This window comes from Phycodurus eques, chromosome 3, assembly GCF_024500275.1.
Source record: "Phycodurus eques isolate BA_2022a chromosome 3, UOR_Pequ_1.1, whole genome shotgun sequence".
In the NCBI taxonomy this organism is placed as follows: Eukaryota; Metazoa; Chordata; class Actinopteri; order Syngnathiformes; family Syngnathidae; genus Phycodurus; species Phycodurus eques.
In genome coordinates this window covers 1978367-2005265 of record NC_084527.1, presented here as the reverse complement: position 1 = coordinate 2005265, position 26899 = coordinate 1978367, and the positions used below count along the sequence as shown (strand labels likewise).

Sequence of the window (26899 nt, the reverse complement as noted above, 5' to 3'; positions counted from 1 at the left end):
TTTATGTCACGTGAATAGCTCTTTGTATGAAAAAAAACAACAACATAAAGGCAAAATTGCTTCCTTAATTATTCTACGAAAGAGGAATTTCAAACACACTGTTCAGGGTCTCAATTGTGAGTGCTTATCGACAACCAACCATTCACAATGGCACGTACGCCAACGTCTTCAGTCCACCGAGCATACGGTACGTTACTGGGCTGTAGAAGGAGGATTGTACTAGCAGCCCCCAGAAGCACAAAGCTGCCCAGCTCTTGAATAAGAACTTGTTTGGTTAAAGAAATATCATGCTATACTGTTGGGCGCTTAAGGGTTTATGTGACGAGCAAAACATTATCAGGCCAAGAAGAATAAAATCTCACACAGAGTCATCTGTCTGTGAGAATCCCAGCTACAGTCTGTGCAATTACGGCAGCGCTTTTAAGGACATAACGAGGTTAGAGGCTAAGCAAAGCAGGCCAGAGGCTGGGAACATCCAGTTCTCTGTTCACCTCCTCCCTCTGTTGATAATGCTGTTAGTTTCTCACTGAAGTGGCTCCAATCAGATTGTGGTGGGAGCAGGACACTGCCAGAGAGACAGTTGTCAGCCACACAGATGAAGTTTGCATGGAATGAATGCACCGCCATTCAGTCTCCTCTTGGAAGCTAAGTGATTTAAACTTGGCTAGCAGGCAAGGAATAAAATGTGACAGTGAACTTTATATTTACAGCGATGCTGTAAATGATCAACGATCCATTGTGAAGCGTCTGCACGCGGGACGAGCGCTGCAGGGGTTTTCCATTTCGGAGCCAGCGGAGGACGGGGCTGGGGTCTCCGTGGACCGGACAGTCGAGCACGGCGGCGCCACCTTGAATGACCGTTTGAGACATGTGGGCTTCACCCTTCAGCACAGGAGGCTCTGAGAAAAGCAGACAGTATCAAGTTGATACAGAGCAATCCTCTTTTCAGTCACAGCTTCCACTAATCGGTGAAAGTTCACCTCGAATGCGGACAAAGGAGAGCGCTCGGATGGAGCCTACGCTGTTTTCCGCGACACACACATACGTCCCAGCATCGCTCACGGTAACGTTGTCGATTATGACGGTGTTCCTGCCCGCTTCGTCGACAGAGGCGCCTACAAAATGGGATTGAGCAAAAATAATTCTTGGACACGTTCAAGTGGTAAAGAGGTCTTGGCTGCAGTGGAAACACAAACATTGTTAGACTTAGTTTTGCTGTACATGTATTTGGAAAGCTACTTCAATTTGTACTGTGGTATTCCGCTAGCACTGAGAACTTTACAGCAACACCACTGAAAGTAAACGATACCTCGGTAAGGTATGTTGTTGACAGTCCAGGAGATGACAGGAGGAGGTGTTCCCTGAGCGTGGCAGGACAAGGCCAGGTCCTGTCCTTTATTCAAGGTGACGTCACCAGGTAGCTCTTTAAAGGCAGGCCTCATGTTGACGGACAGGTGAATATTCTGTCTTGCGGAGCCTGCTGCATTGGTGGCTACGCATGTGAACTTTCCAGCATCTCCTGGCTATGTAAAAGCAGATTAGAGTCATTGGTCGATCCAGAGTCGATGCCGCTCGGGTTCCCACGCTCACCTCGGCCCTCTCGATAATCAGCTCTCCGGATCGTAGGGCCGTGAATTTGCCCGGAAGGTGGAGCAAAAGCGCACCATCCTTTTCCCATGATACTTTGGGATCTGGTGAACCCTGAGCAGCACAAGGTAACAAGGCCTGGAATCCTTGAATGACTGACATTTCCGTTTGCCCAGGAGGAATCATGGGGGGAACTGAAACACAAAGACGAGACAACTCTGATTTCCCAAACTCTGGTAGGCTTTCATTCCCACCTATCCGATCTTTCATTTGATCATGTCAAAGTTATTTCCTGTATAAGGCATCTCTCCTCACTCAGACCGGAACAATCCTAACCTATGGAGATGCTTTGTCTATGGGTTTGGACTGACAGTTTAGTATATGCATCCTGCCTTTCCAAAAATATACACTAATGGCTTCATATTTTTTTTAAGTTTTACAGTAGCCTAACATTTCTTCACATCTCATTCCCGCAGAAGAGCGTTTGAATTCCCGTCTTGCCATATCCTTGAAACCCAGCATTTTCTTTACAGAGCCCAACTTGAATTGTCACTCTTGAACAGTTCTTGCCGTTTCTCTGCAGTTGTGATCAACATACACAGCGTAGTGTATAAGAGCCGTAACTCACTTTGAAGAACCAGTCTGATATCATGGCTGGTTCTGCCAGCAAGGTTCTTGGCGGTACACGTGTACGTCCCTGCATCACTGCGCTGGGTAGAAGTGATCACCAGTGTACCGTTTGCATATATATGAATATGAGCACTGTCAACTATAGGCCTCCTGTCTTTGTGCCAAGTAACTTCTGGTTGGGGTTGACCATCCGCCGCACACTCCAGACCGACCGGTTGGCCCAGCACAGCTGTGTACTCCACACGGGGCACACTCAGCACGGGTGGAACTGAGGAAACACACCAGTTGTGCGATTAGAATGTCATACAATTTGAATACAAGTGATAAGGTATGTGTGAGAGCTATGGTATACCTTGCAGGACGAGTTTGGTTCTTCCTACAGCCACACCAGCTTCATTTTTGGCCAGGCACTGGTACATCCCTGCATCTCCAAGAGTAACACGAGCAAACTTAAGGGCGCCGTTTGAGAGCACAGCCAGCCTGTGACCTGTAAAACCGGTGAAAGCATTTTTAGAATCATCTTGTTGGACACTTTTCTGAGAATTTATAACGTGCTGTTGTTACCAGCTGCAATGGGAACGCCTTCTCTTTGCCAGGTGATGGACGGTCGAGGAAATCCTTGAACCTCACAGGGTAGAATGGTCCCGTGATGTAACACCACTTGCACTTCCTCTGCCATTGGCCTGATCTCGGGAGACTCTACCGCATCAATGTACAGTCAAATTATGTTTCAACTTGTTTATGTGATGCATTTTTGGATCCAATACACTAAATGGGTGCCCACCTTGGACCGTGAGTGAGATGTGTTTGTGAGCCACTCCGGCCGCGTTACGAGCTGAGCAAGTGTACCTCCCGGCGTGGCGCGGTAGCACGGCGGTTATCTGCAACACCCCTGCATCGAGTATTGTCGTAGTAAGTTTATGCAGTTGTCATATAGAAACAGAGGTGAGTAGTCACGCACTACATTTACGCCGTTACACTTAGTGAAGAAACTTTTTGGATAAATTGTAATTGTCAGAGTATTTTCAATGCAACACATCTTTTACTTTTACCGAGTAGTTTTCCATCCATCCATTTTCTGTAGTGCTTATCCTCACGCGGGTGGCGGGCGTGCTGGAGCCTATGCCAGCTATCTTCGGGCGAGAGGCGGGCTACGCCCTGAACTGGTCGCCAGCCAATCGCAGTTGAGTAGTTTTGTTCAGAAGAAAGCCTTCTTTTAATCTATTACGTTGGACTCCATTCCATCCTCTACTTTTATTTGCATCTAGCAATTGCTTGGGCAATCTGTTTATTTTGGTTCGTCAGAGAGCCACCAAAAGAGAGAGTCACAAAACTCTGTTTCACCAATCCAACATAAGCCCTGGCGACGTTTGACTCCATTTCACCAATCAAACAGAGTCAGGCAGTCACGTGACCGGACACAAAGCCTTCACGGCCCCACACAGAAGCAAAGTTTCAAAATGACTGATTCATGTCAACCATGGATGAAACAATGGCGTAGTCGCAGTCAGAAGGAGCACAAACACCACTGGCCTCGCATTCAATGTTTACCTTAGAGACTACGAAAAACAACTGCTTCGTCGTGAGCTGTCATCTCAAGTAATTATTTGGAGGGCTACTGTTGACTTTTGCTTGCGTTATGTATTTCTGAAGTAACAGTACTTTTACTCGAGTACAACTTTTGCCAGCTCTACCCACCTATGCACACAAATAGAGAGACTGTATTTTATTCCTTTGCAGCATTCTACTGCTGCTGTTGTCATTATCTTAAACTGATTAGCACAGTTTACAGAGTACAAATAATATATCTGCCTCTGAAATGTGGTAACATTTGATTTTTTCTCTTCTTTTTTTTTTTGCTTACCAGTAGGAAGGATGCCATAGCTTCCTCCTCGAGATCCCAGCTTGGCTCCACCTTTTGTCCAGGCGACGGTCGGCTGAGGCCGCCCTTTAACATGACAAGGCAACTCCACAGGAGATCGACTCACAGCCGTCACTGTTGTGACGTCGTCTTCAATAGTCGGCGGGACTACAAGAGCAAAGAACGAGTATGCAATTTTCAGGAATTGAATCATTTAAAACCGTCGTGTACTTGTACCCCCTTAAAGCCGATACCTTGGAGCTTGACCTCAATGACCCTGCGCTCCTCTCCAACATCATTTACAGCTGTGCACTCAAAGTAACCTTCATCCTCATTGGATGGCGATAAAAGTACCAAGGACCCAGAAGATAATAACCTGCAAAAATGAGCAACTGTGTCATGCTTGTTTTTTTTTTGTTTTTTTAATGAAACAGCTGCAAACGTGTGTGTTTACCTGTATGCACCAGGTTGCTGGCTCCCATCAAGAGGAGAGCCATTCCTTTTCCAAGATACTTTAGGAAGAGGTATGCCTGTCGTCTCACAGCTCAGGACAGCTCTGATGCCTGCGGTTACTGTCATGTTGAACGGGCCTGGACTAATTGAAGGACGCACTAGGAGGACAGAGAGCAGACTCCAACATGTTGACCACAATCACCAGATTGAGAGTTGAGAGTTTCCACTTTTGCTGTATTTACCAAACACTCGGAGATCGATTCCCCGGTGGTCTGAGCCGGCCCGGTTTGATACGGTGCAGTGGAAGCGACCAGCATCGCTCAGCTGAACCTGGTGCACACGTAAGGAGCCTTCTGCTAGCACGGTGTACCTGAAATATGCCGCATGCTGAGCCATCTTCATAAAATACATCCAATGGGATTTGAATTCCATCCATAAACGTACCGGTAGATGTGTATGATGCGATTCTATTTGTATTATGTATCGATCGTAATGTTGTTTGAAAATGCTTCAGTGTCTGCTTGAAGTTTTGATCGTTTGTGATTTTAGTTCAACTTCATTAAAGTGCTTCATATTATAATAATTCACAGAAATTAGCACTCGGTTTTTTTCAGGAACAGAACCATCTTGAAACCTCATCTCCTAAAGAATCATTTGGAGTATGTACACAATGTGTTTCAGAGCTGTTACTGGAAAAGCTTAAAAATGAATGTTTCTATAATTTGATCTTGGAAAAGGTGCACGGATGCTGCCTCGCCCTTTTAACCGTGCATAACGACCTACTTGTTGTTATCATGGGTTACGGGGAAGCCATCTTTTCTCCACATAATTGTAGGAGTCGTGCCATCCTCGACTTCGCAAGGTAAAACTGCATCCTGCTCCAAATGAGCCGTCACCACCGCGCTGCTCTCCTTGATTACCGGTGGCACTGAGAAGCAGAAGTATGATTAGGGTCAAATGTGTACACCTGGTTAGAACAATATGTGTTAAAAAGAGAGAAACTCACAGAGAATCTCCACTGTGAAGAACAGACTGGTGCTGCCTGCCATGTTGGTAACCACGCAAGTGTACTGGCCGCTGTCTTCGGGTCTGACGTTTTGAATTTCAAGGTACTGGCCTCCCGCGAGCCGCTGAATACGGCCACCCAGCTAATTGGACAGAAGGATGGTAGGAAGGATGTTCTTTTCCTTCAATAGCTGTTTGTGAACGCTTTCACATCCCGTACCTGCATCTGGACCTCATCCTTGTACCACTCGATATCAGGAGGGGGGTCACTGTCAGCCAGGCACTCCAGGGTCAAATGTCCATTAACCGGCACCGACAAAGTCCTCACATCTTCAGCGCCAAGCAGGGTCGGAGGGACTGAAGTGTGAACAATGTTTGTATCGGAGGAGGCCGTGACATTTCCATAATATACAACTCTTTTCACACAATTTAAACTCGGCAGCGTGCATGCTTGCTCAGAAGACGTAAATGTGGGAGCGGGACAGCGTGAGAGGTGGACACGGAATCTCGCCTCGCAAATCGAGGAGTTCCAATAAAGTTTGCAGAGCAATGCGCAAGAACAACTTGGATCACCTTGTACTCGAACCCAGTGGTTTCTTCCATCCTCTCCAGCTGGGCTGCTGGCCAAGCAGGTGTACAGACCCGCATCCTCAACCTTGACACAGACAGAGAGGTTGTCATGCCGTGTACTTCATGCCCGCTTTTGTATTTCTTACTAATGTACTGCACTGTAAAGAAAACAGATGTAGGATACTACATGGTCTACTATTGGCTAACGAGAATTGAACAATGAAGATTCAAATTTTCGTATATTGGAATGTGTGACCATTTCGGAACGACTGTTGTATTCAGCTCTGTTTGAGTCCAAATATCTGCGCTGAGATTTTCTTTTCTTTGAAGACAAACCCTAGTTTTCATCACGGTATATTTTACAGAGAGCTAACAGCCACGGTGCACGATTTTCCTACAAAGGTTTACACTGAACATGCACTTTCGCTTTAGTTTACTCATAGTTGCTGTCAGATGTTGCTGGTTTGTACCTGAATTTTGCCAATACTGAGAATGTGTCCGTCGTCCCGTATGCCGTTGCTCCCTCCCAGTGGGCGACCGTCCTTGAGCCAGCTCAGCGTGGGAGGTGGAACTCCCTCTGCAAAGCACTCCAACTCCAGTGGGTTGTTAACTGCAATCGTCAGCTCTTCTGGGGCACCTGACTTGGATATCTTTGGAGGCTCTGGATCAGAATTGATCAAGGGGTTTTTGTCGCAATGTGTTCTTACTTGGACACAAACGATATTTTCCGTATTGAGTCGATTCCGATTTTTAAAAAAAATTACGATTATTACCAAGAACGGTGAGATTAAAACTCTTTGTGCTGCTTCCAGCCCGGTTGCTGGCAACGCAGCTGTAGAGGCCTGCGTCCGAAGGCGCCACGTCAGGCAGCTGCAGCCGTGTCTCCTGGCCGTCCAGCAGCAGATTCCGGTGAAGCGACAGCGGCTGGCCGTCCTTCATCCAAGTCAACGTCGGAGGAGGAACGCCACGCGCCTCGCACGTAAGCGTCACCAAGGATCCTTTGACAACTGTCACTGGTTCCACTGGTTCCACATGATCCACACCAGGGGGCGCTGTAGAACATATAACGGTGAGTCTGAATCCAAATAATAATATCTGATGTACTGTAGATAGCCATGCTTTTGGGGTTGGGGTTATATTACAGGTTTGAAAGTTCATCGAACTGAATGAGTTGGGGCTAGTTGCGTTTAACAATAGCTAACGTGTTTAATATTGGTACCTTGGACCTGGACGTCATAGCTAAGCTCAGCGAGCCCAATTCCACTGCGAGCTATGCAGGTGTAAACTCCAGCATCTGACAACTGCACGGGAGAAATCCTAAAAGAGACAAAAGTACAGTCGGCATGACTTTCTGCCATCATTTGACAACATATTCACAAATCAGCACTGTAGCCAGACCTCAGTACTGAGTCACCAGAGATTAGGCGTGTGTGGGGTGACAAGAGGAGAGGGTGCCCGTTCTTGAGCCAGCTGATCTGAGGTGGAGGGTTCCCATCAGCACGACACTCAAGAGTCACAGCACTGTCCTGTACGGCCTGCACCTCTCTGGGCTCACTGGTCTCACCCAAGATGGATGGCCGCACTGTGACAAAATGAACAAAAGCTCGAAACAACAACATCGGATCTGACCAAAAACTATGACAGTTGAATGTTAAAACTGACCCAGCACAAAGAGGGTGTAGATCTTGCTCTCCTGGCCAGCAGGGCTGACAGCCAAACAGGTGTATGTTCCAGAATCCTCGGGACTAACCCTGAGTAAACTTAACCTGCTGCCATCAGGAGTCAAACTGCTAAATAAGTACAAGATGGTTGACATGCTATGAACACCAGAATAACATTCTCATTATTATCGTCTTCCTCACGGTCAAACACGTGGTTGTGTCTGTTACACTACATTTATCATAAGCTACTGAACATCTGTAAGCCAGCTGCTATTAATGTCCTCCATGATTGGACCATAAACAAATCCATTTGCCTCTCATCACATTTGCCTCCAAACTTCAGCCCTAATGATTTATAGTTTATTCTCCAAACCTTTGGGGAATGACAAAGATTAATAGTTATGGCTATTGTAAAACAAATTGAGGTACTTTGTAAAGACCAATAATTGACGATGACTATGACATCATACAGTGCATTAAGTGTTCTGTCAGAAAATGTGGACTGGAAAGAACTTACACAATGTGACGAGTATCTGACCCTTCCAAAGTCAAGCCGTCTTTAAGCCAGCTAAGGTGAGGTACGGGGTTTCCTGCTGCGTTGCACTCGAGTGTCACCTCTTCTCCTACGGGTGCACTGACTTCAGATGGATGGTCAGAGCCCAGAATAGTAGGCGACACTATGGAGGCAAAAGTTGAGCCCTCAATTCAAATAATATTACAGGTATGTTCTTTCATGAATGATAATGATCATCATTCTTTCCGTTCATTGCTGTCATTCTTTACCCTGCACTGAGAGAACGTAATCCTTTTGTTCCTGTCCTTCACTGTTCTTGGCCACACAGGTGTACGTTCCGGCATGAGCCAGAGTAAGAGGCCCCAGCTCAAGGCGGTTCCCTCGACTAGACCACTGCCACTGCAGGCTGCTCTCTGGACGCAGGCATGGGACGTGTACGATGTTATGGTGGAACGTATACGACATTATACTGGATGGTACTACAGTGGACCCCCACTATTCACAGGGAATAGGAGCCGGGCCAGACCGTGAATAGCGAAGATCTGCGGCTAATTGACACCCATTAGAATTGCATAAAAAACAAAAACAAAGATTTATTCATTTTTTAAAAACGTTTTTTTTTTTAAACCTAATAATTTCTTGAATAAGTGTGGATAAACCACTACTAAGCATTTCAGGGTCCGTACCCCTCCCCCTCAAAAAAAAAAAGAATAATTCACAATTTGAAAAGAACATTGAACAAATTTAAAAAAATAATAATAAATCACACACAAAAAATAAGAATAATCCACAGATAGGTGAATGTGCAGTTGCTGAAGTGCAAGTATGTGGGGGTCCACTGTACTAAAGAATTTACATTTCTCTGTCAGTTTTACCAATTGGTGTTCCATCTTTGAGCCATGTGATGCTTGGAACGGGGACCCCTGAAGCCTCACAACGAAGCGATACATGAGAACCCAGGCTGAAGTTTAGGGCCTCTTGGACAGGCCCATCGAGGACAGGAGGAACTATGAAATCATCATTGTACTCCAGTTTAAACGGTTTTCCCCACTCTTGCTTCACTACTGTTGTCTGGAGCACAAGAGAAATTCTCACCATAAACTGCCAGTCTGAATGTCCTGTCTACCTGGCCAGCCACATTGGACACTTTGCACGTATAGGTGCCACCATCTGCCATCTGGGAGCAAAACCATTTTCAAAGTATAGATTTCACATGTAAGAGTGGAGAAGAGCGACGGCATAACTTTGGGGCTTGACAAGTGGTGTTCGAAAGCTCAAGGTTTTACAGACCTGAACTCCTGTGATCCCCAGCTGGTGGCGATCTGTCTTGAGTCCATTCCCTGTAGCTAGCTGGAGTCCATTTTTATACCATGTGACCTCGGGCTCAGGGACACCGTGGGCCTCACATTGCAGGGTGATGGAAGAACCGAGCTGCGGGGTCACCACATCTGACGCAGCATCAAGACGAGGCTTCAGGGTGGGCACGACTGTTGGTTTGCATTTAGAAGGAGGACATGAGTTCCTTGTGATTCACTCCAACTTGCCGTGATTCACTTTTAAAGTATGTATTCTCCGTCACAGCTGCGATAAACAGATTTTTATTTTGTTTTCCTGAGACAATTCTTTCAGATTTGATCATCCGTGTATGAAGCTGCATGTGCAGATGGCTCACCGTAAACACTGAGGACAAGACTCTTCTGGTCCTGGCCAGCTGAGTTAGTGGCCGTGCACACATATTGTCCTGCATCCTCAACTCTTGCCCGGGACAGCTGGAGCATCTGGCCACCTATAGTATTAAAGGTGACATATTAAATCTACTTTTAATTGTTCATGTACACATTCTCTGGAATGAAATTTAACAACCAAATCATTTTTTTCTGTTTTACATTAGCTAACAGTGTTATCTTCTGATAAGTGGCACATTGCTCAGTCCAGGTGCCCATGTAGTGGGGATGCCGATATGTCTGCTGCATGTGCCACATTTGCGCATACGCACACTAACTGACAAGTGGAATTCAGCTTCTCAGCTTAGCCACCGCGACCTCCGACCCTCATCGTCGTGGTGACGAACTCTACCAACGAACGAAACAATAAGTTGAGCACATCACCCCATAATTATTTTACCCTTGGGGTATTTTGGTAAAACCACGTCACAGATATTCTGTTAAGATACCTGGGAACTGTTTTAAATAGTCTCCTTTAAAGAAACAACAAAGGAATAATGAAGAACATGATAACATTAAAAACATCCATTTGGAACATCATTATTGATTGTTACTAGTTGTTTGCTAGATCTAACCTGGCAATATGTGGATCCCACTATTAAAGTGGAGGATCTGCCCATCTTTGGTCCAAGTGATTTCCGGTGGAGGATACGCTTGCACGTCACACAGCAATGAGACCATGTGACCCTCGGTGACACTCAGCTCCTCCTCTTTAGGGCTGACAATTCTTGGTGGTACTGTAACAAAAAAACAGTCGATTGTACACATATTACAGATATCAGCCACCATGTCAAGTACAGAAAATATCCAGCAATGTTTAACACTCCATGTAATCCATCTGAACAATGTAAAATATGTTTTACCTTGAACAGTTAAACTGTAGAGCTTCTCAACTGACCCAACCTTGTTTTCTGCTATACACAGGTACCCAGCCATGTCTGAAACCTGCACACTGAGGAGCTATACAAAATGACCAGAGTTATTCCAAAACACAGCCCGTCATGTTTCAATCCATCGGCTCACTGGGTCCACGCTGCCTCACCTGCAGTTGTGCCCTGTCCTCACTAATGAGATGCTGTGAATCTGCGTGAACTGGCTGTCCGTCTCTCAGCCACGAGATAGTTGGGCTCGGATGTCCAGTTACATCACAATGGAGGGCCACGGTGCTGTTGACCACTGCTCCTATTTCCTCCATAAACTCCTCGGACAGGCCCCATGATCACAGGTGACACTGAGAATTTCAAGTGTTGGAATGGATTGGTTTTATGATTTAAATGACTTCTTCTTCTTCTTTCCCTTTGGGGTCGTCACAGCGTGTCATCCTTTTCCATGTAAGCCTATCTCCTCCATCCTCCTCTCTAACCACCAAGTGGCTTCATGTCTTCCCTCACGACATCCATCAACCTTCTCTTTAGTCTTCCTCTCGCTCTCTTGCATGGCAGCTCCATCCCCATTACCCTTCTACCAATATGCTCACTATCTCTCCTCTGGACTTGTCCAAACCATCGACATCTGATGAGCTGATGAGCTCATGTCTAATTTTATCCAACCTGCTCACTCCTCGAGAGAACGTCAACATCTTCATTTGCTCTGCTTCCTGTTGTCTCTCCAGTGCCACTGTCTCTAATCCGTCCTCACCACTGTCTTCTAAACTTTGCCCTTCATCCTAGCAGAGACTCTTCTGTCACATAACACACCTGACACCTTCCTCCATCCCGTTCCAACCTGCTTGGACTCATTTCTTCACTTCCTGACCACACTCACCATTGCTCTAGACTGTTGACCCCAAGTATTTAATGTCCTCCACCCTCACTATCTCCTCTCCCTGTAGCCTCACTCTTCCCCCGCACCCTTCTCATTCATGCACATATATTCTGTTTTATTTGCATCTACTTTTCATTCCTCTGCTTTCCAGTGCATGCCTCCACCTTTCCAACATTTCCTCCACCTTCAGATCATAATGTCATCTGCAAACATCATGGTCCACATGGATTCCAGTCTAAACCTCCCAGTCTAAAGATCCCACCTTCACCTTCAACTCCTCAATCACACCTCTCCACTGTTCTGCTGCCATCAAAAACTGTCCTGTACTATTCTAACATACTTCTCTGCCACTCCAGACTTCCAAATGCAAGTACCAGAGTTCCTCTCTGGGTACTCTGTCATGGGTTTTCTCTAGATCCACAAAGACAAAATGTAGCTCCTTTTGACCTTCTCTGTACTTCTCCATCAAGACCCTCAAGGCAAATAATGCATCTGTGGTACTCTTTCTAGGCATGAAACCATACTGTTGCTCGCAAATACTGAGTCCTGAGTCTAGCCTCCACTACTCTTTCCCATAACTTCATTGTGTGGCTCATCAACGTTATTCCTCTATAGTTCCCACAGCTCTGCACATCACCCTTGTTCTTAAAAATGGGCACCAGCACACTTTTCCTCCATTCCTCAGGCATCTTCTCACCTACTAGAATTCTATTGAACAAGCTGGTCAAAAACTCCACAGCCACCTCTCCTAGATGCTTCCATACCTCCACAGGTATATCTGCCTTTCCATTTTTTTATCCTCTTAAGTGCCTTTCTAACTTCCCCCTTGCTAATCATTGCCACTTGCTTATTATTACAACAAAAATAGGCATATGTCCATGCCTACCCAAGACCTCCAGGTCAAAATGCATGTGGTCCTCTCCAGCCTCATTGACAGCTTCACAGGTATACCTTCCTGCATCTTCTTTCTGCACTCGAGCGATTTGTAGCACCTGTCCACCTGAGAGGACCAATCTAAATGAGCACCTGGGTCTTTTGTGAAGAAAATGAAGATCGCACAAGACTTGTAATCTGACCTGGCAGTAAAATGGCTCCATCAGCGGTAGTGAGCCTTTGTCCATCTTTGTACCAGTTGAGTTTGGGTGGTGGTATGGCGTTGCTTTCACAGGACAGGCGGATTGGATGGCCGAGGACTACCTCGCGCTTCTCGACCATGTCCTCGTTGTCCTCGTCCTCCTCCCTGTCCTCCGCACCCCAGGCTGCTTCTCTGTTGGTCACGCGGTGGAAGACTGGAGGAACTAACGAGGCGGTACCAAGTTTCTGTTAGTTCAGAGCCTTGTTTAACTGGTGCGTCACATAACTTTGATACACACCTTGTATGGCAACATGGAAGTATCTCTTGTCTTCTCCTGCCGAGTTGGTGACCACACATGTGTACTGCCCTTCATGGGACAACATGGCGTTCTCAAGGTGCAGGAAGGCCCCGCTCTCCTGAATGCCAACATGGCTGTTTCCTGTCAACAACTGAAGGGTAAAAACTGACTTAGATTCAAAGGTATGCTCACATGTTGCTAACTGTTCAATGTTCATTGCGCAGAGAGTGCATACATAGCATGTGTCTGTGCTGGAAAACCTCTAGTGTAACGAATCTTGCAAATGCTGTGTCTAACAAACCTGCCCATCTTTGAACCAGGAAACCTTGGGCTCAGGGAAACCTTTGGCAAGGCAGGAGAGAGTTAAACTGCCATTGATTCGTACTTTCTCTCCCCGAGTGCCTAAAGATGTTGAGTTACCATCTATTTGTGGAGGCACTTGAGAGGGAAGAAAAGCTGAATCAAATGGATTGTTTAAAAACCAATTTGGCCTCATTACCATGTGGAAATCGGTCTTACCCAGAACACTGAGAGAATAGTGCTTGACAGCGGTGCCAGCCGGATTGGAGGCCCGACAGGTATAGAGGCCTGTGCTGTCCCCTTGTGCTGAGCCCACCCTTAAAGCCTGCCCAGCTTGCATGTACGTCAGCTGGGGGCTCGACACAATAGGCTGGTTGTCTTTCAACCAGGTGATACTCGGTGTGGGTGAACCTTCTACATCACACACAAGAACTATCGGGAAGCCCAGTACCACTGAAACGTCTGAGGTCTCACTGGGACCCTTGATCGTTGGAGGTGCTGCAAAAAAAAAAAAAAAGCAAACATTTTACCCAAGAAAACATTTGAAATATTTATCCCCAAAACAACAAAATCTCAAACTAAATGGCTCAGTAATTAACTACTTTCATTCATTTTTCCTGTGCTATGTCCTGTCAACAAAATTATGAATGCACCCTGTTGTCATTATACCATACTTGATGTCTTGTGCAAATTATATATATACATACACACACACACATCACAAATATGAGTAAGGAGAAAAAAAATGGAAACCTTGCACTGTCAGTCTGAACTGGCGCATCTGTGTCCCTGCATTGTTGCTGGCCAGACATCGGTAAAGTCCTTGATCTCTCAGCCGGACCGATTTCACTTTCAGCACCTGGCCGTCTTCCAGAAACTCCACATGTGGATCTCCGTCACGGGACAGAACCCTGAGAATAGGAATTTTGACCGCTATCAAAACATTGGAGTTGTTTTGGAATTGAACGTCTGAGCACTGATTAATGCATACTCTCCGTCGCGGCTCCATTCCACTCTGGGTGCCGGACGCCCACTGACTCTGCACTGCAACTCCACTTCCTGGCCCAGGACGGCAGTTATCTCCTGTAGTTTGGACGTTCCTGAAATCACTGGCGGAGCTGCAACAGTAGGATAACACACAACAAGGTGTTGCTCACTCTTGTCTTCACGAGGACAAGTACAGTGTATTAGCATTTTCACTAAGGCCTACTGCAGCACAATAGCAAGGGTAAAATGGATTTTGTTTTGCCTTGTATGTACTCACTGACAACAGCAATGGGCACAGCTTACAATATTTGAAATCCAGTAAAGCTGTTGGATCAATTCATGTTTTTGTAAAAGTAAGAGATACCGTATGTATTTAAAAATATGTTCTTGTAGGAGCGATACATAGAGTACAATGCAATGCACTGTACCGTGAGGTAACTCTATTATGGATATTCAGCTACAAAAAAAGAAGCAAAATATTAGACGCATCACTCAGTTTGATACATTACAGTTCTTCACCACTGCAAGCTACTACCACACTAGTATATTGGTACATTAACACAAATGCAAACAAAAATGTGAATTATTCTCTTTTTATATACATCTCTTACATTTGATATAATGAGATTGGGCAGATATGCTAATGACAGGAGTCATCAAAGTGATATTTTTCCCAGGGCCTCAAATCTACGGCAACGTCCCTGGCAAACGATGCGGTCAGTGACTAAATTGTCAGCTCACCTTGCACCACAATATGATATTCCCTTCGTGCTTCTCCAGCTGAGTTTTGGGCGGTGCAAGCAAACATTCCGGCATGTTCTTGCTGGACCCTGTAGATTCTGAGCAGGCGGTTCCCATTTTGCAGATACAGCCCAGGACCGTTGACCTGGACAGATGGAAATCAGCACCATCTCGACTGCCCCTCGCGTCATCTTGTAGTTACATCAATTGAGCACATGATGACATTGCGGAACTACTTATGGCTTGAGTATACGCATTAACGTGCTGTTAATGTGTATATGCTGACGAGCAAGCGTCACAAACTCACAAGATGACCATCTTTAGTCCAGGTAATTGCAGGAGAGGGAATACCAAAGGCATCACAGCCTAGAGTGAGAGGCTGCTTTAAGGTCAAAGTGAGGTTGCGTGCTTGGCCATCATCTTGGATTTCAGGAGGAACTGAAATAACACAAGACAACAGAAGATTTGTGTTGTGTTTTGTAATTCCCTATAGCGATGGAGATGAGGTCTTACCATTCACTTTCAACCTGGTCTTCCTATCCACAGAGCCCGCCTCATTCGTCGCCACACACTTGTAGTCGCCGCTGTGACTGGCAGTCGCTCTGCTAATTACAAGATCTCCGTCCCTCGTCACAGAAAAGCCGGATTGTCCGGCATGCATCTCCAGGCCATTCTTGAACCAGCGCACCTTGGGATGTGGAGAGCCTGCAAGGCAGAGGCGCATGATGTTTAAAAGTAACACTCACATATTTGATTCTCTCTGAGCAATGGGCAAGCAGCCCGGACCCCCAGCCCCCAAAAAGCACACACGTGTTATAGAGCGGGGCAGGCCATGTCAAAATTATTTCAGTTTTATTTCACTGCCAGATTGAAATTTCAAGGACACTATGACAGGAGAGAAAAAAAAGGATCATCAACATGTAGAATTAAGGTTTGATGACAGATTCTCAGTCTTTGGTACCAACACAGAGGGGGAGTATTAAGCGGTAAGAGTAGTTCAAAAGCACAACGCTCACGCTCAGGAGCCTGAAAGAGATGTTTTAGTGGGTGCAAGAGCTAGAAGTGGTAAATGGGAGATATGTGGAATGGGGAAACAGTAGGAGGAGGAGGGTCTCGCACCAAACAGAGTCACAGGATGATGAGGACGAGTGATGAGAGCTCAGTGCAGTAAAGACAGACCCAAATGTTGTGGATCTCTCTATTTACAGAAGTATTACATATGAAGATAGCACCTTTCCTCCAAAAATATAAATACAAATAAAAGGTCATGCAGAAAAAAAAGTGATGTTATCATCTGGCGTCTTTTTGGACACCTGTTTATAGTTTAGGAGCTCTGAAGCAAATTTATGTCATTGCTGTGAGAAATGCAAACAGATGTTTTGTTTAGCATGTTAGACCTCATTTAAGGGATTCTTGAATGTATTTGCTGTGGCCGACATAGACTGATTGATATTCACCATGTGTTTCTAAAATGATTACCTCTTTTAAAATGCAATGCTTTTGTCGGAGAATAATAACACCCCTCAGGCATAAACTGGGTCGAATCTTCCTCTAAAAGGAAGTTATCTGGAGAACGACCTGAGGGATTCTGACTACCCGCAGCCAACTGCCTCGCTCTCTGGCTGTAAAGCATCACGTGCTTGGTTTCAAGTGAGCTAACGCAGCCTGCCTGTCTGACTTCGATGCAGAGAGGGGAAGTTGGCTTCCGGTGGCTCTCTGCGTGCATCATGGTGCACCTCAGACATGCAGTGTATGGCCTTTATCTGCTTGCAGCAGCCAGTAATTACGATTCCTCTCCCAGCGGGCCTAGATGCCGACGAGAGCAGATGTGGCTGACGGAGGCAGCAGGCAGGCTGTTGCTGCACATTAGACACAGCCCTCACTTTCTCCCATCGAGCAGGTTACCATGGCCCACAACTATGCAAACACGACCCTTTTGCATGGACTGTCACAGGGCAAGCATCCACCAGGAATTCTGCTGACGAAGACTACATGCAATGTAGTGACGGGAAATGGCAAGCTCACTCCATCACACCTGAAGGCTAACGTATTCACACAGACGCAAAGTCAAGACTGTCTCTCTACGTATCAGAATAATGATAAAGCAATTTGATGAGTACGAGGCTGTGCCAACAAATGTAGACCGACAGTTTTCATTACCATAATATTAAATTTATGTGTGAATGTTTCATTAATTTCATTGTTACCTTCAGCAGGGCAGGGGATGACGACCTTGCTGTTAGTTATTTTCTCCATGACTGCATCTCCTGGTTCTGCAAAAGAGGGGGCCTCTGCGGGGGGAAAAACAGGGCAAATGCAGAGTCAAAAGACTGAGAAAGGGCTGCAAAGGCCACAGTGGTATCGTGATAGACCAAAGTTTCAAATCACAAATTTAGTTCCTCCCCAGAACCCAAACTTCAAATGCATCATGAACTTCATAACATCAGCATAATCACATGAACTAACCATGTATTCATTGGAACAAACTTAAATCCAAATCAATTTTCCAAACGTATTGGGTTCCTGCTTGATGAGCAGAAAACAAAAAATGTCTTACAGCATTTTACTCTTTTGGTAGCCCAATACAAAGTAAACCGGGGCCTATTTTGAGGTTGGAAAACGTGGCTCTTGACACGTACAAATTCATGACACTTTTGAAAAATATACTATGAGTCATTGGAGGCAAAGAAGACGTCCCTGAAGCATTCCTCTTTAAATGACAAGACAAAGGTTAAAAGTGGGGCCTTCGTCAGTTTTTAAAGTGTATTGTGTAAACATTGTTGTGGTAGACAATGTAAAAGGCTGGTATTAGGCTACAGGTATTCACCAAGAATTTCCAGTGTGATCTCCAAAGTCTCCTGTCCAACGCTGTTCCGAGCCACACACCGGTAAGTTCCTTTGTCAGGCAGGCTGACCCGCTGGATTCGAAGGGGCGACGTGTTCTTGATCCCGACAGGAAGACCATTGTGAAACCAATTGACCTCTGGGCTCGGCTCCCCCTGGACCACACACGGGAGCGAGACTGTATGCCCGACCAGCGCTTTCAGCAGACGGGGGGCGGGCTGAATCCTGGGCTTGGCTGAGGACAAATGAACATTCTTAACATGCATCGTATACTTTCTATTTACAACCTCAATTCTAATGAAGTTGGGACGTTGTGTTAAACGTAAATAAAAACAGAATACAATGATTTGCAAATCATGTTCAACCTATATTTAATTGAGTACACTACAAAGACAAGATATTTAATGTTCAAACTAATAAACCTTATTGTTTTTAGCAAATAATCATTAACTTAGAAGTTTATGACTGCAACACGTTCCAAAAAAGCCGGGCAGGGTCATCACCGTTCGTTTAACAACATTTTTACTACGAAGCCCCGCTGTTGTAACACGTGCAGAATGTGGTTTGGCATTGTCTTGCTGAAATAAGCAGGGACGTCCATGAAAAAGACGTTGCTTGGATGGCAGCATATGTATGTACCTTTCAGCATTAATGGTGCCTTCACAGATGTGTAAGTTACCCAAGCCATTGGCACTAACACAGCCCCATACCATCACAGATGCTGGCTTTTGAACTTTGTGTCCATAACAGTCCGGATGGTTCTTTTCCTCTTGGGCGTGGAGGACATGACAGGCACAACTTCCAAAAACAATTTGAAATGTGGACTCGTCAGACCACAGAACACTTTTCCACTTTGCATCGGTCATCTGAGATGAGCTCGGGCCCAGACGTTCGGGCATTTCTGGGTTTTGTTAATAAATGGCCTTTGCTTTGCATAGTAGAGTTTCAAGTTGCCCTTATGGATGTAGCACCGTACTGTATTTACGGACATTGGTTTTCTGAAGTGTTCCTGAGCCCATGTGGTGATATCGTTTACACATTGATGTCGGTTTTTGACACAGTGCCGCCCGAGGGATCGAAGGTCACGGGCATTCAATGTTGGTTTTCGGCCTTGCCGCTTCCATGCAGTGAGTTCTCCAGATTCTCTGAACCTTTTGATGATATTATGGACCGTAGATGATGAAATCCCTAAATTTCTTGCAATTGTACGTTGAGGAACATTGTCCTTAAACTGTTGGACTATTTTCTCACGCACTCGCCCCATCTTTGCTTCTGAATGACTGAGCAACTCAGGGAAGCAATCATGGCACCCACCTGTTCCCAATTATCCCGTTCACCTGTGTGATGTTCCAAACACGTGTTTGATGAGAATTCCTCAACTTTCTTTGTCTTTTCTGCCACCCGTCCCAGGAACGTGTTGCAGCCATAAAATTCTAAAATAATTTAATGACTATTTGCTAAAAACATTTGAACATTTGAACATTAAATATCTTGTCTTTGTAGTGTATTCAATTAAATATAGGTTGAACATGATTTGCAAATCATTGTCTTCTGTTTTTATTTATGTTTAACACAACGTCCCAACTTCATTGGAATTGGGGTTGTATACTTTTAACATAGTTTCAAAAGAGAGAAGTGATGAGCAACATGACAGTTTTTAACAGACATGTTTTAGTGTTTCTGGCTTCATAATAAAGTCCCACAAAGTTACCTTGGATGTGTAAATTGTAGCTTAAAGACACATTGCCGGCTGGGTTCTCTGCAGTACAGGTGTAGAGTTTGCTATCAATCAGGCGTACATCAGTTATCTTCAGGGAGCCTGAGGGCAAAACAGTGAACCTGGGGCAAAGGGCAAGAAAATTACACAAAAATAGACAACACTTAAGTTGAGTTGGTGAAGATCTGCAAACTTTGTAGAACGGAAAATTTCCCGATTTGAAGACAAACATTTTCTCAAATTCCCTTGCTATTTCAAGAACATTTGTAACATGGACAAGGACATGTTGCTCTTTAGAAGAAATATTTTTTCCTCAAACGTGCTTGTTCTTTTTTCACCAAAATACATACAGTATAGTGGTTGCATATATTTTTAGTTCGAAGGGCCTGTGCCTCAGGCATTGTACTAGATAATGGGTAGTAAGGAGACGCAAAGTAGATACAAAATAGAGAGTGTCATAGAAATATTTTGTAAACTGATGACAATGTCTTTTTTTCATTGTTTGGGTGCCCTACAAAAAGCAGTTTGAATTTGAGTGGTGACCCTGTGCCGCCCTGAGCGATGCATGAAAGATCTAAAAAAGACAGCACTCAGTGGAATGCAGACTTCCTCCAGGGTCGCGTGATCTCCCCTGGGACTCGTTACCATTGTCCAACGTAATTACGGTGTAAAAGGGTAGCCAGAGTTTAAGTTGATGTAGTCACCCTGGGAAATGTCACAGGGATGCCAACATCAATGGAATTCTACAGTGTGTTAAGTATATCACTAAGGAGTCACGGGTGATTCGATTCAAAGAAAGGCCTGACCATGGCGTTAGAAGCATGTACATCACTTCGACATCTGCTTGAGAAAAGCTCATGCAAATGTAGCCATTAGTTGGCCTGTAAGAGACAAACAAAAAGTATGCTTTGTAGCTAAAACATGCCAGCTGGGACATGTTTTCAGGGACTAAAACCCAGGATAGTAACCTGAAAAGGGTTTGTGTTCATCTGAACAGCATCAAAGTTGAGTTGTATACATGCAAAATACACACAAATGTAAACAGACCTCTCCCAGTTATGGTAGATAAGTGTTTTTGCTAGGCAACTGAAATATAACAATAACATGTTTATTTGAGTGGAAATAAGCTTGTAACAAAAGTGGCTTTCTATTCCATGCTGTGACTTATCAGAGTTACCCCTAGACCTCCAATCGTGTAAAGAACAGCAGCGACATTTGACAATGGGGCCGAGCGACAGCGCTTTGCGCAAAATGTTGCTGTGCAAAATTACACAAGTTCAAGCACGCAGGGCATGACAGGAGAGGAGAGGACAGGACAGGACAGGACAGCTCCCCTAAGTCCATCCATCAGTCCCCACACAGTCTGATACAAACATTGACTGGTAAGGGTCAGGTCTGGAAACAAGACCACAATAGTCTTTACCTTGCAGCTTGAATGGATGGAAATCTGCCCACTGCCCTAATTTACATGATGCAACAATCTGCACCTCGCCTGATCTGTCCCAAAGCGCTTGCATGTGTCTGCAGTGGCTCCATTTGCAGAGTGCGGGCCCATGTGGGGGTTGTTCACAGAGACATGTTATTCTCATCAGACAGGACTAGTAAAGAGTCAAGATGTTGTTTTATTGCTCACGCACCCCAGGGATTCCCAACTTCAGGCAGACAGGGCTTGTGTCTCTTCTCTGTCAGTCCGTTTTCTTCCCCTCTTCCTGGCCTCCCCCGCACCGCCACCCACATTTCCCTTCTTCCTGACATAGACGAGCCATTCTGCATTTGAGTCAGCGCTGCAGCTTTCAACCCCCTGGTCGTCCTCCTGTCTGCCCATTTCGTCAGAGGGCCTGTCTTCTATCTTGTCTCGTGCGTACTGAGTCGGCGTGCCTGTCTGCAGCCAGTGTGACCACACGTGAACGTGAGCCGTGCGGGACCAGATGTTCCACCTCAGTTTAGCTCGCAAATCAAGGCTACACAAAACTCCCTCGCAGACTGTGCCAGGCTGCGCTTCGAAGGGCATCATCAAAAACCTGAGTAGTCATGAATGGCAGGCAGACTCCCATGTCGAGTCTGAGTCAGATGCTAGATCAGACATTAGGCACGGTGAGCACCTTTGTCTTTCACTAAACACGCGACACTGTTGCCACAGTGGTGAAAACACCTTCCACTTACCCTGCTGTGACAGGGGGGATGGGTTGGCCATTTCTGTTCCACGTGACAAGCGGTGACGGACTCCCTTGAGCCTCACAAGGTAGAACTACCTCCGTTCCCACCTCTGCAGCCATTTTGACTGTGTTGTCACGGTCGCTCACACCCATGATCTTCGGCATTGCTGGGAAAAGGGAAACAACTGTGAGTGTAGGCTCTCAGAAAAACTGCTGCACTCGGCTGGCTGCGGTCAGACATTTATTTGCCTTACTGTTAACACTGAGCTGGATTTCTCGACTGGCGTAACCCACAGCGCTAGTGGCGGAACAGATGTAGATTCCTGCATCGTCGGCGGTGGGGTGGGGGATGTGGAGGTCTCCATCGGGGTCAGCCTGAAGCGAGGAGCTTTCCCGAGGCTGAGGTTGCCTTCCCTAAAGTGACAGCGTGCATTAAAAGCACTCTAGCTCTCCGCACATGACAACGCAGGGGCACTGAGCTCCATCTTAGGTTTGCAGCCAAACCTTTGATGTCTAATATAATTACAAGGCTCCCCTCTAACCTCGTCTTTATCCTCACTACGAGCATACAAGAATGCAGACTACTGCAGTTACACTTGCTTTGAACATTGAATAGCTTTTACAGATTCAGCCTTATCTGGCAAGTAGCCTACTGTAATGTGTTTGATTGTGCAGCATCACGCTAAAAAAATTGTTTAGGAAATACTCAAGATAAATAAATCTGGCTCAAAGCACTGATGTGACATTTAAAAGTACAACACAGCCTTTGTACAGCATTTATGTTCTACGGTTTTGAAAGCTCTATGTAACCAAATGATGGCAAAGGTAAGCAAACTGCAGAGAGCTAAACACATTGCAATCATGGGTGCAAAGAGAACCATAAAAGATGCATGTCTGAGTGCAACATAAACCAATGTGTCTTCATTTGGAATTTAGAACGCTCGACCGTGTAACAAACTACTTTTGTGTTGACTTTATTTAATTCATGCTCTCTACTATTCATTCATTAGCTTAATGCAAAATTGTATTGTGCAATGTAGCAGCACGTGGCTAGCCTGTCTGCCTCACAGTCAATGGTTCTGGGTTGCATCTCAGCTCGGGAGAACATGTACATATACTCCACACAAAAAAGCTGAGTTTCCAACCCAGAAACTTTGACTGTGATGCAAATGTGCGACCCACACGTACACTGTGCTGCCAACAATTAAATAATAAAACATAACATATGGTTGAATATATTTAAAGAATCTGAGATGAACAAAACCTAAGGCAATACACTGCTATTACATATGTTGGGAATATGTGATCCTTTCCTTACATCATTTTCTATATGACTTATCCTGTTCAAGGTCAGGGGCTCGAAGCTGGCTTGAAGGCAAATGGCAGACCACCTGCACAAACAGCAGCTTACCTCGAGGTTCATGTGCAACCTCGTCAGGCAATTAACAAAATATCTCCGAACTGGATTGAAAAATGCTGCCAAAATACTTAATTGACAAATAATGAGTGCCTCCTTGAGAAAATGTAGATCCCTTTTCCATCATGTTGAATTGAGTACTTTGTTTATGTATAAGTTGCAAGTCAGCAGTACTGTTCTGTATTTACAACCCCAATTCCAATGAAGTTGGGACGTTGTGTTAAACATAAATAAAAACAGAATACAATGATTTGCAAATCATGTTCAACCTATATTTAATTGAATACACTACAAGGACAAGATATTTAATGTTCAAACTGATAAACTTGATTGTTTTTAGCAAATAATCATGAAATTATTTTATAATTTTATGTCTGCATCACGTTCCTGGGACGGGTGGCAAAAAAGACTGAGAAAGTTGAGGAGTTCTCATCATACACCTGTTTGGAACATCCCACAGGTGAACAGGCTAATTGGGAACAGGTGGGTGCCATGATTGGCTAGAAAAGGAGCTTCCCTGAATTGCTCAGTCATTCACAAGCAAAGATGGGGCGAGGTTCACCTCTTTGTGAACAAGTGCATGACAAAATAGTCCAACGGTTTAAGGACAATGTTCCTCAACGTACAATTGCAAGGAATTTAGGGATTTAATCATCTACGGTCCATAATGTCATCCAAAGGTTCAGAGAATCTGGAGAAATCACTGCATGGAAGCGGCAAGGCCGAAAACCAACATTGAATGCCCATGACCTTCGATTCCTCAGGCGGCACATGCTTCAAAAACCGACATCAATGTGTAAAGGATATCACCACATGGGCTCAGGAACACTTCAGAAAACCAATATCAGTAAATACAGTTCGGCGCTACCTCCGTAAGTGCAACTTAAAACTCTACTATGCAAAGCAAAAGTCATTTATCAACCACACCCAGAAACGCCGCCGGCCTCTCTGGGCCCGAGCTCATCTAAGATGGACCGACACAAAGTGCAAAAGTGTTCTGTGGTCCGACGAGTCCACATTTCAAATTGCTTTTGGAAATTGTGGACGTCGTATCCTCCGGGCCAAAGACGAAAAGAACCTTCCGGACTGTTATGGACGCAAAGTTCAAAAGTCAGCATCTGTGTTGGTATGGGGCTGCGTTAGTGCCAATGGCATGGGTAACTTACACATCTGTGAAGGCACCATTAATGCTCCTGGTTTTTGAAAAATATATGCTGCCATCCAAGCAACAGCTTTTTCATGGACGCCCCTGCTTATTTCAGCAAGACAGTGCCAAACCACATTGTGCACGTGTTACAACAGCGTGGCTTCAGAGTAAAAGAGTGCGGGTACTAGACTGGTCTGCCTACAGTCCAGAACTGTCTCCCATTGAAAATGTGAGACGCATTATGAAGCGTAAAATACGACAACGGAGACCCCCGGACTGTTGAACGGCTGAAGCTGTACATCAAACGAGAATGGGAAAGAATTCCACCTCCAAAGCTTCAACAATTAGTGTCCTCAGTTCCCAAACGTTTATTGAATGATTTTAAAAGAAAAGTTGATGTAACACAGTGGTAAACATGACCCTGTCCCAGCTTTTTTGGAACGTGTTCTAAGTTCATGATTATTTGCTGAAAACAATCAAGTTTATCAGTTTGAACATTAAATATATTTTCTTTGTAGTGTAGTCAATTAAATATAGGTTGAACATGATTTGCAAACCATTGTGTTCTGTTTTTATTTATGTTTAACACAACGTCCCAACTTCATTGGAATTGGGGTTGTATAACAGAGGCCTCTCAATTTTTTTTTTTTTCATCTGAAAGGCTGGCAAGAGATGTATGAACCAGAGAACGGAATATGCAGCCAAAATAACTGAAAAGGTCATAACTCCTACCTTGGACCAGACCACAACGGGTTTAGGAACGCCACTCGTCTCACATGATAACGTGATGGCTACGCCCTCGTTGGCTATGTAGCGGTAGGGCCCGGCGTTGATCTCAGGGGGCACTGTGAAGAAAGTAGGCCACAGCTGACTATTTGTTCGGCCTTCGCAATTATCACTGGCCTTAGAAGGCCAACTCTATCGGCTCTTGAGGCATTTATTCATTACAAAGTGATGAGCCATAATCTGGCTTGTCTGTCATTATCCTCTCATGAGCAAAATGACCCCACTGCTCAAAGCATGTAACAACTTGAAGCCTCTCACTATGATGACAGCCGGCGGCCAGAATTACAGTTGTTTTCTCGAACGACTTTCCTTCAAATCTATTTGGAGTCTCGAGCATGGAGAGGGCGTGAAAACGGAACATTGCTTACCGTGGACCTCCAAGATCACTGTGATGTTCGTCGAGCCTGCTGCATTCACTGCTGTGCACAAATATGCCCCAGAATCCTCCGGGACAGCTCTTTCAATGTACAAACTTCCATCGCTCCGAACAAACATTCTCCCATTCAATTGAACCTTTGCAGAGGAAAAAAAGACTGCTGTCACACAATAAAGATTGGATAATATACTGTAATCAAATTTCGCAGTTAGATCCTGCATCATACATGTTTCCCATTTAATGACCAATGTCTTTCTGGGAGAGGTATTCCGTCCAGCAGCATACATGGGATACTCAGGGATTGTCCGATGCCAGTGGTGACGATGGGGGCGCCTTGAGCTAGGAGAGGGGGCTCTGCAATTGTAATTGATGAATGAACATTCACCAAGAGTTTGCAATTTGTAGGGATCCAGTCAAGAGCAAGAGACAAATCGTAAACAAGCCTACCCAGTCCAGTGACACTAACTCTGGCCACAGCTTTGATGGTTCCAAACTGGTTCGTGGCCTCACAGGTGTACGGCCCTTCGTCGTCCAGCCAGACACCTGAAGTAAATTTCAACACGAACGTGATCGCTTCAAATCACATCAACACGGCACCCTCTGCACTGCTGCCGTAAGCAGCAGGTCTACAAATTATGAGGAGCAAAAGTCCACACTTTCACAACAAGTGGTCTGCACTGTAACTAGGAGTTCAAAATAGAACCGAAGAGGATTAATGGGTTTGGCTGTGCTGTCAGCCTGCTGATACACACGTCCCCCTCAGTCATGCTGGGAGATGAACGTGTTCGTCAGATCAAGTGTTTAGATTCTCACGTCAAAGTTGAAACAGACCACGACCAGACAGTCAAACCTAAAGCACATGGAGTGAGACATTGATGTCTCCTTAAATGAATGCAGGTTCATAAAAAAAAGAAAGTGCCGTTGAGAAAGAATTATTTCATGTATTAATAGCAAAGATATTTTGTTTTGTTTATTGATGTATACATTGCAAGGTAATCATGAAGTTAACGATGCTCCGGATTGGGGCAATGCACCGTGGGTAACTCACTGTGAATCAGAAGGAATCCATTCTCCAGCTGCATTTTCCTACTGTGAGTTTCTGCCCTTGTGAGAATCTGTCTGCCATCTTGAGTGTACCAGGTCACTGTCGGTCGCGGCAAACCTCGAGCCACACAGGGAAGGGTGATGTTCTCACCTACATGAGCTGCCACGTCAACCGGTGCCTCAGAGAACAAAGGGCCCGCTGTGGTGCGAGAAGTGGTAAGAGAGCCATTTTCCCTTGTTTG

General features: G+C 45.1%; 1 protein-coding gene and 1 long non-coding RNA gene across 2 annotated transcripts in view; one reads left to right on the top strand and one right to left on the bottom strand.

The window, feature by feature from the left end:
* The window catches only part of hmcn2 (hemicentin 2), a 52710-nt gene that overhangs the window by 10003 nt on the left and 15808 nt on the right, over positions 1-26899 (bottom strand). Inside the window, 51 exon segments of the mRNA XM_061671374.1 lie at positions 709-899; positions 981-1115; positions 1310-1523; positions 1591-1781; positions 2216-2485; positions 2570-2704; positions 2782-2916; positions 3002-3109; positions 4082-4246; positions 4333-4454; positions 4533-4689; positions 4774-4901; positions 5315-5459; positions 5538-5679; positions 5757-5893; positions 6110-6191; positions 6577-6767; positions 6880-7158; positions 7326-7423; positions 7505-7688; positions 7769-7893; positions 8285-8444; positions 8551-8694; positions 9157-9288; positions 9377-9458; positions 9572-9768; positions 9954-10067; positions 10581-10742; positions 10869-10965; positions 11048-11218; positions 11220-11236; positions 12656-12769; positions 12846-13067; positions 13143-13293; positions 13444-13580; positions 13662-13940; positions 14196-14353; positions 14434-14560; positions 15171-15315; positions 15478-15608; positions 15684-15875; positions 17378-17461; positions 17998-18249; positions 19726-19853; positions 21895-22054; positions 22142-22301; positions 25184-25296; positions 25606-25750; positions 25840-25967; positions 26061-26156; positions 26662-26856. Of these exon segments, the coding sequence (XP_061527358.1) occupies positions 709-899; positions 981-1115; positions 1310-1523; positions 1591-1781; positions 2216-2485; positions 2570-2704; positions 2782-2916; positions 3002-3109; positions 4082-4246; positions 4333-4454; positions 4533-4689; positions 4774-4901; positions 5315-5459; positions 5538-5679; positions 5757-5893; positions 6110-6191; positions 6577-6767; positions 6880-7158; positions 7326-7423; positions 7505-7688; positions 7769-7893; positions 8285-8444; positions 8551-8694; positions 9157-9288; positions 9377-9458; positions 9572-9768; positions 9954-10067; positions 10581-10742; positions 10869-10965; positions 11048-11218; positions 11220-11236; positions 12656-12769; positions 12846-13067; positions 13143-13293; positions 13444-13580; positions 13662-13940; positions 14196-14353; positions 14434-14560; positions 15171-15315; positions 15478-15608; positions 15684-15875; positions 17378-17461; positions 17998-18249; positions 19726-19853; positions 21895-22054; positions 22142-22301; positions 25184-25296; positions 25606-25750; positions 25840-25967; positions 26061-26156; positions 26662-26856 (7727 nt within the window).
* On the top strand, positions 551-5090 carry LOC133399671 (uncharacterized). The gene is made up of 3 exons (XR_009768246.1): positions 551-3400; positions 4085-4265; positions 4546-5090. It is a non-coding gene; the product is annotated as an uncharacterized LOC133399671 (long non-coding RNA).